Below are 13256 nucleotides of genomic sequence, written 5' to 3'. Positions count from 1 at the left end.
CCTGGTCTACAGAGCTAGTTTCAGGCCAGCCAAGGCTACATAGAGAAATTCTGTCTTGCAAAACAAAAACAAATGAAAGATTCATTTTTATTTTTTTAATTGTATGTATTGCCCCTCAGTGGGCATCTGTACTCCCATGCACAGAAGCCACAAGGCATCAAACATCCCTGGATTTGGAGTTACAGGCGGTTGGTTGTAAGCCACCTGATGTGGATGCTAGGACCCCAATTTAGATCCTAAGAGAAGCATGTCCTCTCTTTTGGGGGAAATATTAGGAGGACTTGTTTGTTTTTTGTTTTTAAGACAGGGTCTCACTTGGTAGCTCTGGCTGGTCCACCTTAAACTCACAGAGCGCCATCTGCCTCTACCTTCAAAAGTACTAGGATTAAAGGTATGGGCCACAACGCTTGCCCAAGGGGCATGTTCTCTCAACGGCTGAGCCATCTCTCCAACCCTGAGCTGTAAAATGTTTTCAAGGTTTATTTTTATTTACGTATATGTGTACATATCTGTGTCTAAGCACATGTGTATATGTGAGCACATGTATGTTGGTACCTAAAGGAGTCAGACCCCCTGGAGCTCAAGTCTTAGTTAGCTGTAATGTAGCTGTTTCCTCTGAGATTGAAACATTCTATCCTGCAGGGAAGCTCCTTAAGCAGGAAAGTAAACAAATCAAAATAGCTTGAGGAAGTTCCTGAAACTGGCCAGATTCACCAGTCGCTGCCCTCCCACAGTAAGCAGTAAGAGCTGCTGGAGAACTGCAAGGAAGATTCGGACACTAAGCAGCCGCCTGGAAAGAGGTTTAGACGGAGTCTCTTACTTGGAAGACTGTGCAGTGTGCTCCAGGTTCCCAGCCTCTGAACTGTCACCCAGGCTGGGCTGGGTTTCGGTGATGCAACTGCCTTGCAGTCACTTCTGCTTCTCTAAATAACCCCTTACCATATTCCTATATCCACTTTGGCCTGTTGTGGCCTCCCTACGGAGGTGAGTAGATATGTGTGTGTCTTATGTCTCCCCAGGAAAAGTTCTGTCACACAACTGCTATGAGCCACGCAACTTGTATGCTAGGAACTGAACTCTCGCCCTCTGAAAGGTCAGGAAACTCTCCAAACCATAGGAACCATAGAGCCTTCTCTCCGACCCCTGGAAGAGCTGTTGATTGTTTGCTTTGAAGTGGAAATCTATCTGGGAGGAAGAAGGGAGGACACACCAATCCCAGCCCTACACAGACAGTAGCCAGGTGGGGATTAGGAGGAGGCTTCAAAACACTTAACACTAAGCATTCCCTTAGGTCTTAAGACAAGTCCCTGAATCACCAAATAAACATTTAAGAACTTGTTCTTCAAAAAGTATTTTTCCTATAGTGGAAGGGGGGAGAGAGAGAAAGGAAACTATTTCCATATAATAGAGTGTTATTAACATAAAACAAAAGGATAAAAAGTAGAAGAATAACATTGGGCATGGTGGTGCACGCCTTTAAATCCCAGCACTTAGGAGGCAGGGACAGGTGGATGTCTGTGAGTTTGAGGCCAGCCTGGGCTACAGAGTGAGTTCCAGGACAGCCAGGGCTACCCTTTCTCAAAAAAAAAAAAGTAGAAGACATAAATATAAATGGTTTTTATTCATTTTATTACATTTGTTTATTTATTGGGGGGGTGAACATGCATGTAAGTGGTCAGAGGACAACTTACAGTCAGTTTTCACCATCCAAGTGGGTCCCAGGGATCAAACGCAGGTGATCAGGCTTGACGAGCTTGTTCTTATTTATTATTCATTTTTTCAATTTATTTTTTATTTTTTTATTTTTAATCATTTATTTATTATTTTTTATGTATACAGTGTTCTGTCCATATGTGTCCTTGCAGGCCAGGGGAAGCAACAGATCTCATTACAGGTGCTTGTGAGCCACCGTGTGGGTGCTGGGAATTGAACCCCGGTCTTCTTGAAGAGAGGTCAGTGCTCTTAACCACTGAGCTATCTCTCCAGCCAGCCCTTATAATTTTTTTAAAGTTATTTTTAAGTGTGTTTAAATCCCTATCTCAGAAAAGATAGCCTAGAAACTACCAGAACTGGGGAAGAGAGCTGGGAATGGGGGAACAAATATCATTTTATGCTCTATATTTTCTGAAGTTTTAAATTATGTGAATGCATGTCATAATCTGAAATTAGTAGATACAATTGCATTTTTTTTTTTAAGTTGGAAAAAGTATTTGGCAATGTTTCCAAGCACCTGGGACTTCAGGTTACGGGAAACACCCTGTTGTTTGTGAATCTGGGCAGGAAGAAAGGGCACACTCCCAGCTACCACTCACCACAACTGTGAACCAAAGCCCTAGCAGGTCTAGTGAGATAAAAGAGATACCAGGAGGACAGAAGGAAACCCGCTGTCTTTGGTCACATATGCATCTTGAATGTTTATCAAAGGCTAGACAGCTCCTTCCTAAGTCTGAATTCGTGTGGAGACAGCATCAGTTCAGGAAAAATGAGTTCCTCTTCTCAAGTGAGTGCGGACAATCCATTCTGGTGTGGAGGCAACAGAGCCAAGTCCATTCATAGGGAACAGCTGTGTGGGGGGAGAGGGCAAGAGAAGGTCTAGAATAAAGCTGAACTTGGACACCTCTGCCTTTTTTCCCAGCTTCCTTTCTGCTGCCCATTGGTTAGCTGTGTGGGAAGGAAGGTCTGTGGAGCCTTTATGATTTATCATTTCGATTTATTCTTGTCATCTCATGAAAGTGGCAGGCCCATGGTAGAAGAGGTGCTTGACTGCAATGTGCACTCTTTGTGAATGTTTGTGTTCCAGAAGGTTCCCAGGGCTGTTCAATGATAGCTCCAGGATTAATGTCCTCTTGTGGTCTCAACTCAACCAACATGGAAAAACAAAACACAAAGCAAGATAAAACAAAAACCCATTATATAACACATTTATAATCATTTGTATTGTTTCATAATAAATTACCCTCTTTAAAATCCTGCCATTGTGGGGGCCAGTGGTGCCGCATGCCTTTAATCCCAACACTCGGGAGACAGAGGTAGGTGGGTCTTTGTGAGTTAGAGGCCACCCTGGTCTACAAAGCTAGTCCAGGACAGCCAGATAAAGAAACCCTGTCTCAAAAAAAAAAAAAAAAAAAATCCTGCCGTTATTTTTCTTATATTACTAACTTTTGACTAGGAAAGGACTAGACCTCACTGAAGACTAGAGTGTTGCAGACGAAGGTTTGATTCTCTTTATTTACTTCTCACAGTGCCCGTTTCTTTCCCTCTTCCAAGAAGGATGTGCACAGGAAGATGTGTGCGTATTACATGCACACACTCTGCCAGTTTATGTGAGACTTGAGCATCCATGGATTTTAGGATCTTAGTGGACTTGGACTCAATCCCACTTGGGAAGTAACAAAAGATGTCTTTCTAGCCGGGTGGTGGTGGCGCACGCCTTTAATCCCAGCACTCGGGAGGCAGAGCCAGGTGGATCTCTGTGAGTTCGAGGCCATCCTGGACTACCAAGTGAGTCCCAGGAAAGGCGCAAAGCTACACAGAGAAACCCTGTCTCGAAAAACCAAAAAAAAAAAAAAAAAAAAAAAAAGATGTCTTTCTAACCACTTATTCTACAAATGGTATCAAATACCATATAAATCTCCCAAGTCTGTTAGATTTATCATGGGAAAAAAAAGAGAGAGAGAGAGAGAGAAAGCAAAGAATGTCCTTTGTGAGGATGTTGTTGCAGTACATTGATGTGTTGGCCCATGAGGAGCAGTAACATCTGCTGTGGTAAATGGGCTACCTGCTGTATCAGCTACTGTTTGTATGACAGAATGCCTCCCAAAAGCAACTCAAGGAAAAAGGCTTCTCTTACCTTGTGGATTGAGGGGATAGCTCATGATGCCAAGCCAGGCATGGCAGTCAGAGCATGGGGTGACTTCTCATGTTGTGTCTACAGCCAGGAAACAGGTGAGTGAATGCTGGTGCTCATCTGACGCCAGCCCATGGGGTGGTGCTGTCAGCATGCAGGGTGAATGTTCCCTTCTCGGTTAACCCCCCCTGAGATGCCTTCATAGACACTCCCTAGAGGAGTGTCTCTTAGGTAACTCCTAATCAACTCAAATTCACAGTGGAGATTAACCATTATTCCTACTATGAGCTAGACATGGCCAGCTGCTTTGAAAACTCTGTCAAAGCTTGTACAGTGTCTCCAGATACAGATAAGGAATTTGAGATGCAGAAAAGTAAAATATTGAGATCACCCAGGCCAGAATTTGACTCAGAGCTTGTACTTGTCTGCTTTTAGGGTCTCACTATGTAGCTCTGGCTGGCCTGACAGTCATTATAGGGTCTCACTATGTAGCTCTGGCTGGCCTGACAGTCATTATATAGACCAGGCTGGCCTTGAACTCAGAGAAACCTGCTTGCCTCTGCCTCCTGAGTGCTTGAATCAGAGGCCTGTCCCTCCACACCCAGCTCTCTCTTGCTTTTACATATTTTTTTAGGGGGAAGGGGTGTTTCAAGACAGGCTTTCTCTGTCTATAGAACTCACTCTGTAGACCAGACTGGCCTTGAACTCAGAGATCCACCTGCTTCTGCATCCTGAGTGCTGGGATTAAAGACTGCCCGGCTGTTTTTTGTTTTTTGAGACAAGGTCTCACTAAGGATCCCTGACTGGCCGGTTTAGAACTTGCTGGATAAATCAGGCTGGTCTTGAACTTGTAGCTGTCATGCTACTTCTGTCTCTCCAGGCTTGCACCACCGCATGTAGATTTTGGTTTGGTTTGGTTTTGAGGCAGGGCCTCTTGTAGCCTCGGCTGGCCTCAAATTCCTGATCCTCTTGCATTTTACAAGTTCTGGGATTCTATGCATGTGCCTCCACGCCCAGCAAATCTTCCAAGTCCTGAAATACGCATCCCTCCCGCTCTCTTCCAGCCATTTAAAGCCTAATTAATATGCACAACTCCACTTTTGCTCTGCTTCTGGAATGCCTAAGCTTGCAAAAGAATTCCTTTTTTCTTCAGGCTGCCTGAGTCAGAAGCTATTAAGGGCATCTCCTCTACGGTTTCTGCTCTGCTAGCCCAGTCAGCTGTCCTGGAACGCAGTGGGCCACAGGCAGAGCCTGAGTGAGTCCTGGAGACTAGAAGTCAGTGTTTTGTTTGTGTAGAGATCTGACCAGCCTCGTCCGGTAGATAAGTTTATGCGGGGAAGAGTCAGTCAGTTTTGCTCATGTCCGTGCCGAGCGAGCATCGTCTCTCTCCTGAAAGTCATTCATGGTGGATGTATTTATACCGTACTAACAGGCTACGCAGCTCTCCTCAGCGGTCTCTGAGAGCTGTTTGTTGAACAGCTACCAGCACACCTTGGCACTCAGAACTAAAAAGCATTAATACACCACAGGCCTTGTCTTTTGTTCTTCTCTATTTATTTATTTATTTATTTATTTATTTATTTATTTATTCATTTATTTTCCAGAATCATTGTAATAGTTCTCAGGGAAGAAAGAAATTTACAAAAATAATTTCTCTCTCTCTCTCTTTGACCATTTTGTTTTTTTGTTTTTTCAAGATAGGATTTCTCTGTGTAACAGTTCTGGCTGTCCTGGAACTCGCTCTGTAGACCAGGCTAGCCTCAAACTCACTGAGATCCTCCTGGCTCTGCCTCCCAAGTGCTGGGATTTAAAGGCGTGCGCCACCACTGACCAGCAATTTTTCTCTTTTAAAGAGACTTGTTTTATGGTTCTTGGGATTGAACTTTGGGCTTCACACAATGGACAAGTACCCTGCATAAAGCTATGTTCCTCGTGCCTGCCTTTCCCATTCATTTTCCTTTATTTTATTTTTAGGAGCAATTTTAGGTCACATAAAACTAAGCAGACAGTATAGACTCCTCTGCATTCAGAACCCACCCCCCACGATCAATACCCACGTTAGAGTAATACATCTGCTACAACTAGTGAGCCTAGATTTACAAATCATTATCACCCCAAAACCACAGTTTGTGTTACGGTTACTCTTAGGGTTCTGCCTTCTTTTTGTTCCTGTTTTTTGAGATAGGGATTCATGTAGCCCAGGCTAGCATACAACTCGATATATAGCCAAGATTGACCAGGAACTCCTAGTCCTTTGGTTGTGCATTACCATGCCTGGCTTGTTGGTGCACTTTCTGTGGGTTTTGACAAATGTACAATGGCATGTATCCACCCTTTAAAAAATAATATACAGAGAGCCAGTACGGTCTCTGGTATCACCGCTAAGCAAGTGTGGTGGAGGATCTCGGAAACGAGGTGTGATTAGGTGGAGCTACAGAAAATCCCAGGGAGCTTGTGACACTGGGTGCAGACACCATGTGACTAGACTCCTGTCACCATGACAACCTGGTGTGAGAATGTAATCAACTGTTGCACCCAGAGGAGTCTCTGCAGAGTGAAGACCACCCGCTCAGAGGATGAAACTGCCCGTAGTGAGCTCGGCCCTCCAACATCAAGGAAATGCCCTACAGACTTGCCCACAGCTTGAACCATCCAGTGGTTGAGAAGCTGAGTTGAACAAATAGTTAAAGAGGAAATGAAAAGGAAGAAGAGTGTTAGAGAGGCAGCTCCTCCATGGTGCCTAAAGCCCAGAGATGGGAGAAGAGCCGCTGCTGGCAAAGGAGCCTGTGTGGCAGGTCTCAGAGCCACCAGGAGGCTCAGGCCACCTTGCCCTGTTGACGCCTGCCCTGCTAGGACAATGCAGCTGCTTGGCCAACAGGCCTGGCCCACAGCATGAAGCCGCTGCTGCTGCGGCGGCGGCTGCTGCTAACCCTTGGTACTCACAGCGCTGGGCCTGGAGAGCACGGGGCCACTCATTGGCTGCAAACGCAATGGTCACGCCAGGAATACTGGCAGGGCATCCAGCGAGCACGGGCAGGTCCTGCCCCCCAGACACTCTGCCCAACCACACCATCACCCTGACTTTGAGCACCAACAAGCTATCTGGGATGAAGAATGGTTCATTTTCTGGGTTAAGTCTCAAAAGACTGCAGTGATCCATGCTGCTGCTGGAAACCATGTTGATGTCCGTGATCCATGCTGCCACACGAAACCATGTGATGTCCCACTGGAAACCGTGTTGATGTCCGTGATCTGAACGGCTGCCTGAAACCACGTTGATGCCCATGATCCTTGTTGTCGCAGGCTTCTGTGGGCAGAGATGCATCTTTTACAGTGGTGTTGATGACTGCAGACTCATAACTGGGAAGACATTGAAGGCTTCTGTGCCAACCTCCCCCATCTGCCTCCCCCGTCTGCCCCCCCCCAGAAAAGAGAAACAGTCCAGACATGAAGCTATTGAAGACTTAAAAACTGTGATATAGACGCTGAAGTGTAGCTCTTCACAGTTGATGGCTTTTGTCTCGGGAGGGGGGAGTGGAAAGACTCAGTTATCCCTAAGGGGCTGGCCACTGGGAGTCTGCCCAGGCTCAAAGGAGTATATGGGCAACACAAATTGGACTTGGTGTTTTTGTTTTGTTTTGTTTTGTTTAACTTATTTTACTTTTTACTTTTGGAGAGGGAAGGGCTCAAGGGTGGGAGGGTGGACCTGGGAGGAATGGGAAGTGAGTGCGTGCACTGCACCCGCCTCTGTAATCTCAGCATTTATGAGGTGGGTTCAGGATGGAAGACTTCAAGGCTATTTATTTTTAATCCTCCCGCCTCAGCCTCCCAAGGGCTAGGATTACATGTGATGTAGCCACTATGCCTAGTCAGCAACGGACTTTTTTACATTCCCCTTGTTCTCCCATCCTACCAAACACCACAGCAGAGCAATCCAGAGCTCTGCTAGTCCCTTCATGGTTGTGTGGCTAACCGGGAGGCAGGGCTAGCTGCCACCGCCCAACATCGTGAGACGATATAGTATTGTATGATACCATCAAGGAAGAGATCAAGAGTCGAACAGTTTATTACACGATATCTAATGGGTATTGCTTTTGCACCAGTGTAAATTAAAAAAAAAAAATTCAAGTCGGGCCATCTGTATATTCACTTTTTAAGGAAATTTTTCCTTTAGTGTTGTATCTAAGGTAACATTGCCAGTGTCATCTAGATTTTCTCATAGATCATTATTTATTTATTTATTTTTATTTCTTATATTTATTTATTTATTTTTGTTTTTTTGAGGCAGGATTTCTCTGTGTAGTTTTGTGCCTGTCCTGGCCTTGAACTCATGAGATCTGCCTGTCTCTGCCTACTGAGTGCTGGGATTAAAGGCATGCACCACCACTGCCTGGCTATTTAGGGTATTTTAATTTTACATTTTACCTGTAAATCTGTGAATCATTTTGAGTTAATTTTGTCTAAGGTCTGTGTATAAACTCATTCTGCTGCACGTGGATATTGGGTGTGTTGGGTACTATTTGTTGAAAATGCTACCTTTCCTACATTATGTTGTCTCTATTGCTTTGTCAAAGATAATTTGACTGTATTGCTGTGTGTCTGTTTCTGGGTCTCTATTCCATCAACCTGTCTATTCTGTCACTATACCTTGAATACTGTAACTTTATAGCATGTCTTAAAGTTGGTAATGCCAGCCTTCCAGTGTGTTCTCCTCCTTCAGTAGTGTGTTCATTATGCTGATCTTTGTCTTTCCAAATAAATTTTGGAATCAAGCCAGGAATGGTGGTACATACTTGGGAGGTGGAAGCAGGAAGATCAGAAGTTCAAGGCTAGCCTTGGCTGCATATTGAGTTTAAGGACAATCTAAGCTACATGACATGCTATCTCAAAAATAAAATAAATAATAAAAAATGAGTTAGAGTTGGTTTGTCAATATTTTGAAAATAACTTCTGATTGGCATTCTTTGGAACATGTTGGGTAGAACCTACAATAAGTCTTTTTTGTTATTTTTTTTTTAGGATCGAACCCAGGGCTGTGGCATGCTAGACAGATGCTCTGTCACTGAACTCCAATTCCTGAGCTCAGTACTGAGTTTTCCTTACCCAGGAACACAGAATCTCCCTCCTATGATTTTGCTATAATTGCTGACTACTGGAGTGAATCTTCTTCGGTTCTTTCAAATGTTATACATAGATAATTATGACATCTGGAAACACAAACAGTTTGATTTCTTCCTTCTTGATCTGTGTACTTTATACTTCCTTTTACTGTTTTTTTCATTAGCTAGGACTTGCAGTATAGTGTTGAAAACCCACCATGAAGAGGCTGGAGAGAGGGCTCAGCTGGTAGAGCACTGAATGCTCTACCAGAGGCCCTGGGTTGAGCTCCTAGAACCCATACTATCTGTAACTCTAGTTCCAGGGGATCTGACACCGGCTTCTGGTCCTGCAAGCGCTGTATGCACATGGTGCAGAGACACACATATAGGCAAAACACCTACACACACACACACACACACACACACACACACACACACACACAAATACATAATTAAAATAAAAAGAAATGCCATCCGGTTTCTCAGAAAATTGGGAATCGATCTACCTCAAGACCCAGCCATACCATTCTTGGGCATATACCCAAGGAATGCTCAATCATACCACAAAGATAGATGCTCAGCTATGTTCATAGCAGCATTATTCCTAATAGCCAGAACCTGGAAACAACCTAGATGCCATCAACTGAAGAATGGATTAAGAAAATGTGATACATATACAGAATGGAGTACTACTCAGCAGAGAAAAACAATGACAGCATGAAATTTGCAAGTAAATGGATGGAACTAGGAAATATCATCCTGAGTGAGGTAACCCAGACCCAGAAGAACAAACATGGTATGTACTCACTCATTAGTGGATACTAGATATAAAGCAAAGAACAATCAAGACTGCAATCCACAGAACCAGGGAGGCTACATGGCGGGGGGGGGGGGGGGGGGGGGGGGGGGGGGGACGGGGACGGGGGGACGGGGGGGGGGGGGGACGGGGGGGGGGGGGACACACACCTTAGGATGTAAATTAAGTTTTGGTTTTACTCAATCACTGGGCAAGCTTCAGTGAAACATTTCACTATTAGGATAAGAATTTGTACTGTATCAAGCTGATAATAGAAAAAAAGAAAAAAGAAAATTACCAAAATTAAAAAAAAAAAAAAAAAGAAAGAAAGAAAGAAATGCCATCATCAACAGCCGGGCATGGTGCCATATGCCAGTAACCCCAGCATTCTTGAGGCTGAGGTTTGAGGACAGCCTGGGCTACATAACAACATAATGAGTTCCAGGCCAACCAGAGCCACATGGCAAGACCGTCTCTAAAATTTTTTTTTCAATTCATTAAAGAAAGTTCTATGAGACATTAATAATCTAATGATTACTTAGCATGACCCCGTGTAGTAGTCAATTTAAATCTTTCTTTCTTTCCTTTTTTAAGATTTATTTATTTATTATGTATACAGCACCTATGACTGCAGGCCAGAAGAGGGCGCCAGATCTCATTACAGATGGTTGTGAGCCACCATGTGGTTGCTGGGAATTGAACTCAGGACCTCTGGAAGAACAGTCAGTGCTCTTAACCTCTGAGCCATCTCTCCAGCCCCTAAATCTTCTTTCTTGAAAGGCTGGTGAGATGTCTCAGTAGGAGGAGCACTGCCAGGGTAGACATCTGGGTTCCGTCACTATTACAGACATGGCGGCAAGAAAGAACTCACTCCTGAAGGTTGTCTTCTGACCTCCCTCCACACATGGGCCGTGGCACATGCAGACACAAGTAAATAAAGATAATTTTTTTCTTTCCTGAAATACGATTATGTCCTGTATCCCCAAGCCTTCAGTGAATTTTTTAAAAACTATTTGTTTACTTACTTTGCGTATGGATGTGGTATGGGTGTGGAGGTCAGAGGACATCTTTCAAGAGTTGGTTCTCTCCTGCTACTCGATGGGTCTGAGGGATCAAACTCAGGTCATCAGTCTTGGTGGAAGATACCTTTTTCACCTAGCCATCTCAGTAGCCCTCAACAAAGTTTGATTGATTTGTTTTTTTCTGAGTTACAGTTGACAGATACTTTTCTCTTGCTAATTTATTACGGAAAGTTGAAGAAATAGACTCTGGACTAAATACCCAAGAATGACTGCCAAAATACTGTAGAACCGGCCGATGAGCAAGTGACCACCAACCAGGAGCTCCAGAACGGCCAAGCTGTGGCCACAGCTCCTGGTCCCAGAATACCACTGCCTCTGCCTCAGGCGTCGGAAGGGCTTTCAACAACCCAGTCTAGAGCAACCTGCCAGGTGCCCGGTCTGGAAACATGCCTGATCTCATTTCATTCCTACAAGAACGCAAGGAGGAAGGGACTATAATTATCCTCCACTGACAGATGAGGACACAATGGGATGATGGTTTGGGCTTGATTGTGCTCTGGGGAGGTAAAAGAAACCTGTTCTTCCACTCTTGGAGAGAAGAAAAGACAGCTACTGGAGAAGCTGAGGTGGGACAAGAGCCCAAGAGAAGGGAAAATGGTTTCCCAGGGGACAGCATGATGAACTTGAGGACGCCCGAGGGTGCATGTCATACACATTCCAGAGTCCCTGCTTGCTTCCTCAAGCCACACTGTCCCAAATGGAAAGAACCAGAATGAACGTATGTCTTAAGGATCCTTCCCGGCTTATATCCGAACTACCCACTTTGCGTCTACATAGCACAGAACACAGCGCAAAAAGTTGAAAGTTGTCAGGGAAGGCTGCCAGGGGAGGTGAGTTTGCAGCAGGTTTTAGGGAGATGGACTGTTGACTTGTGTGTGGCTGGCAGACCGAAGAGGGTTTCAGATGAAAGAATTCACAGCCCCTCATGCCAAGGCTGAACTGAAGGGCGCCCGACACCGCCGCACTTCAAAGCGATGCCCTTGACTGAGGATAAAGGAGGCCAGTCGGTGTTTGGGAGAAGAAAACAAATAAACCCGCAGGAAAGGAAATGGCTGCAGAATGTCACGTGTGGCCCCTCCTGCGGTTAAAGTTTTATGGCAGTTTTAGTTCAGAGCTTAGGAGCCGGCTCAGCGGGTAAAAACTGCTAGAGGAAGAACCCAAGTGAAGCAGGGTGCAAGTGCCCCTCTCAAAACTCAGGACTCCCACAACGATGGGGAGGTGAAGACAGGCGAATCCCCAGCAGCTTGAAGGGCGGCTGGAGTACAAAGACAAAACCAAAGAGATTACATCTGGAATAAGGTGGAATGGGAAGACAGACACCCAGGCTGTCCTCTAACGTGTGTGTAAATGCATGCGAGCTCCCAAACAGGAGCCAAGATTAGTTTAAAAAAAAATCAGTACAGTGGAGCTGGAAAGATGGTCATTAGGAGTGTTTCCTGCTCTTGCAGAGGACCAGAGTTCTGTTCCCAGCACCCACATCTGGCAGGTCACAGCCACGAGTAACTCCAGACCTGACACCCTCTCCTGCTCTCCTCAAATAAAAATGAATCTTCCTTCCTTCCTTCCTTCCTTCCTTCCTTCCTTCCTTCCTTCCTTCCTTCCTTCCTTCCTTCCTTCCTTTTCTTCTTCTTCTTCTTCTTCTTCTTCTTCTTCTTCTTCTTCTTCTTCTTCTTCTTCTCTCTCTCTCTCTCTCTCTCTCTCTCTCTCTCTCTCTCTCTCTCTCCATGAGTACAGTATGTAATGGAATTCATTTTGGATCAGCATGAAAATCTCAGAGAGCAGACCATGGCAATGGTGTGACAAACGTTCTAGGTGATTCTTAGGCCTGTCTTGATTATCTAGTCCTGGTGACCATTCTGGATTCTTAGGTCTCCTTCCTTGAGACCGGGCCTAAGCTCCTGTCTGACCCTGGAAACTGAGGCTCCTTTGCAGCATCCCTCTTTCCTAGAGACATTCCGTAGAATCAAATTATAGTTATGGGGCTGGCTGTGGTGGTTTACACCTTTAACCCTAGCACTCGTTAGGCTGAGGCAAGATGGTCACAAGTTCAAGGCCAGCCTAGGTACAGAGAGCATTCAAGGCCAGCCTGGGTAACTCAGTGATGCCTCATCTCAAAAAATAGAAAGTACAAAAAGACCTGGGGATGTAGCTCAAGAACAGAGCACTTGCCTAGCATGGAATGGACCCTGAGTTCTGTTCCTAGTAATACACACACACACACACACACACACACACACACACACACACACACAGAGAGAGAGAGAGAGAGAGAGAGAGGAAAATAGTTTTATGATTTTTTTAACCATCTGTAAAAACAGCATTGCTGTTGAAGCATGGAAAATGCTGGAAAAGTCCCAATGTTGTATGTATGAAAGATGTATAGTACACATGAATATGCTTATGTAGAAAGTGCCTTCTGCGGTCACAGCAGA

At 44.9% G+C, this 13256-nt stretch overlaps 1 protein-coding gene across 1 annotated transcript; it reads right to left on the bottom strand.

The window, feature by feature from the left end:
* Positions 1-4345: 4345 nt before the first annotated feature.
* LOC143273156 (uncharacterized) lies at positions 4346-11188 on the bottom strand. Its single transcript, XM_076571535.1, has 2 exons — positions 10768-11188; positions 4346-7154 (listed from the first exon to the last, which is right to left on the bottom strand). The coding sequence occupies exons 1-2, from the start codon at positions 10807-10809 to the stop codon at positions 6588-6590; spliced, it is 609 nt and encodes a 202-aa protein (XP_076427650.1). The 5' UTR covers positions 10810-11188; the 3' UTR covers positions 4346-6587.
* Between the last annotated feature and the right edge of the window lie 2068 nt (positions 11189-13256).

Source organism: Peromyscus maniculatus, chromosome 5 (assembly GCF_049852395.1).
Source record: "Peromyscus maniculatus bairdii isolate BWxNUB_F1_BW_parent chromosome 5, HU_Pman_BW_mat_3.1, whole genome shotgun sequence".
In the NCBI taxonomy this organism is placed as follows: Eukaryota; Metazoa; Chordata; class Mammalia; order Rodentia; family Cricetidae; genus Peromyscus; species Peromyscus maniculatus.
This window is presented reverse-complemented; position numbering and strand designations above follow the sequence as displayed.

What these genes read in the sequence shown, in the direction of transcription:
- LOC143273156 (XM_076571535.1), bottom strand. Translation starts at nt 10,809, where the DNA reads ATGTCCTCTGACCTCCACACCCATACCACATCCATACGCAAA. An exon ending in ATACCACATCCATACGCAAA is followed by an intron (nt 7,155 to 10,767) that starts GTAAGTAAACAA and finishes CTCTGCCCACAG; the next exon opens with AAGCCTGCGACAACAAGGAT.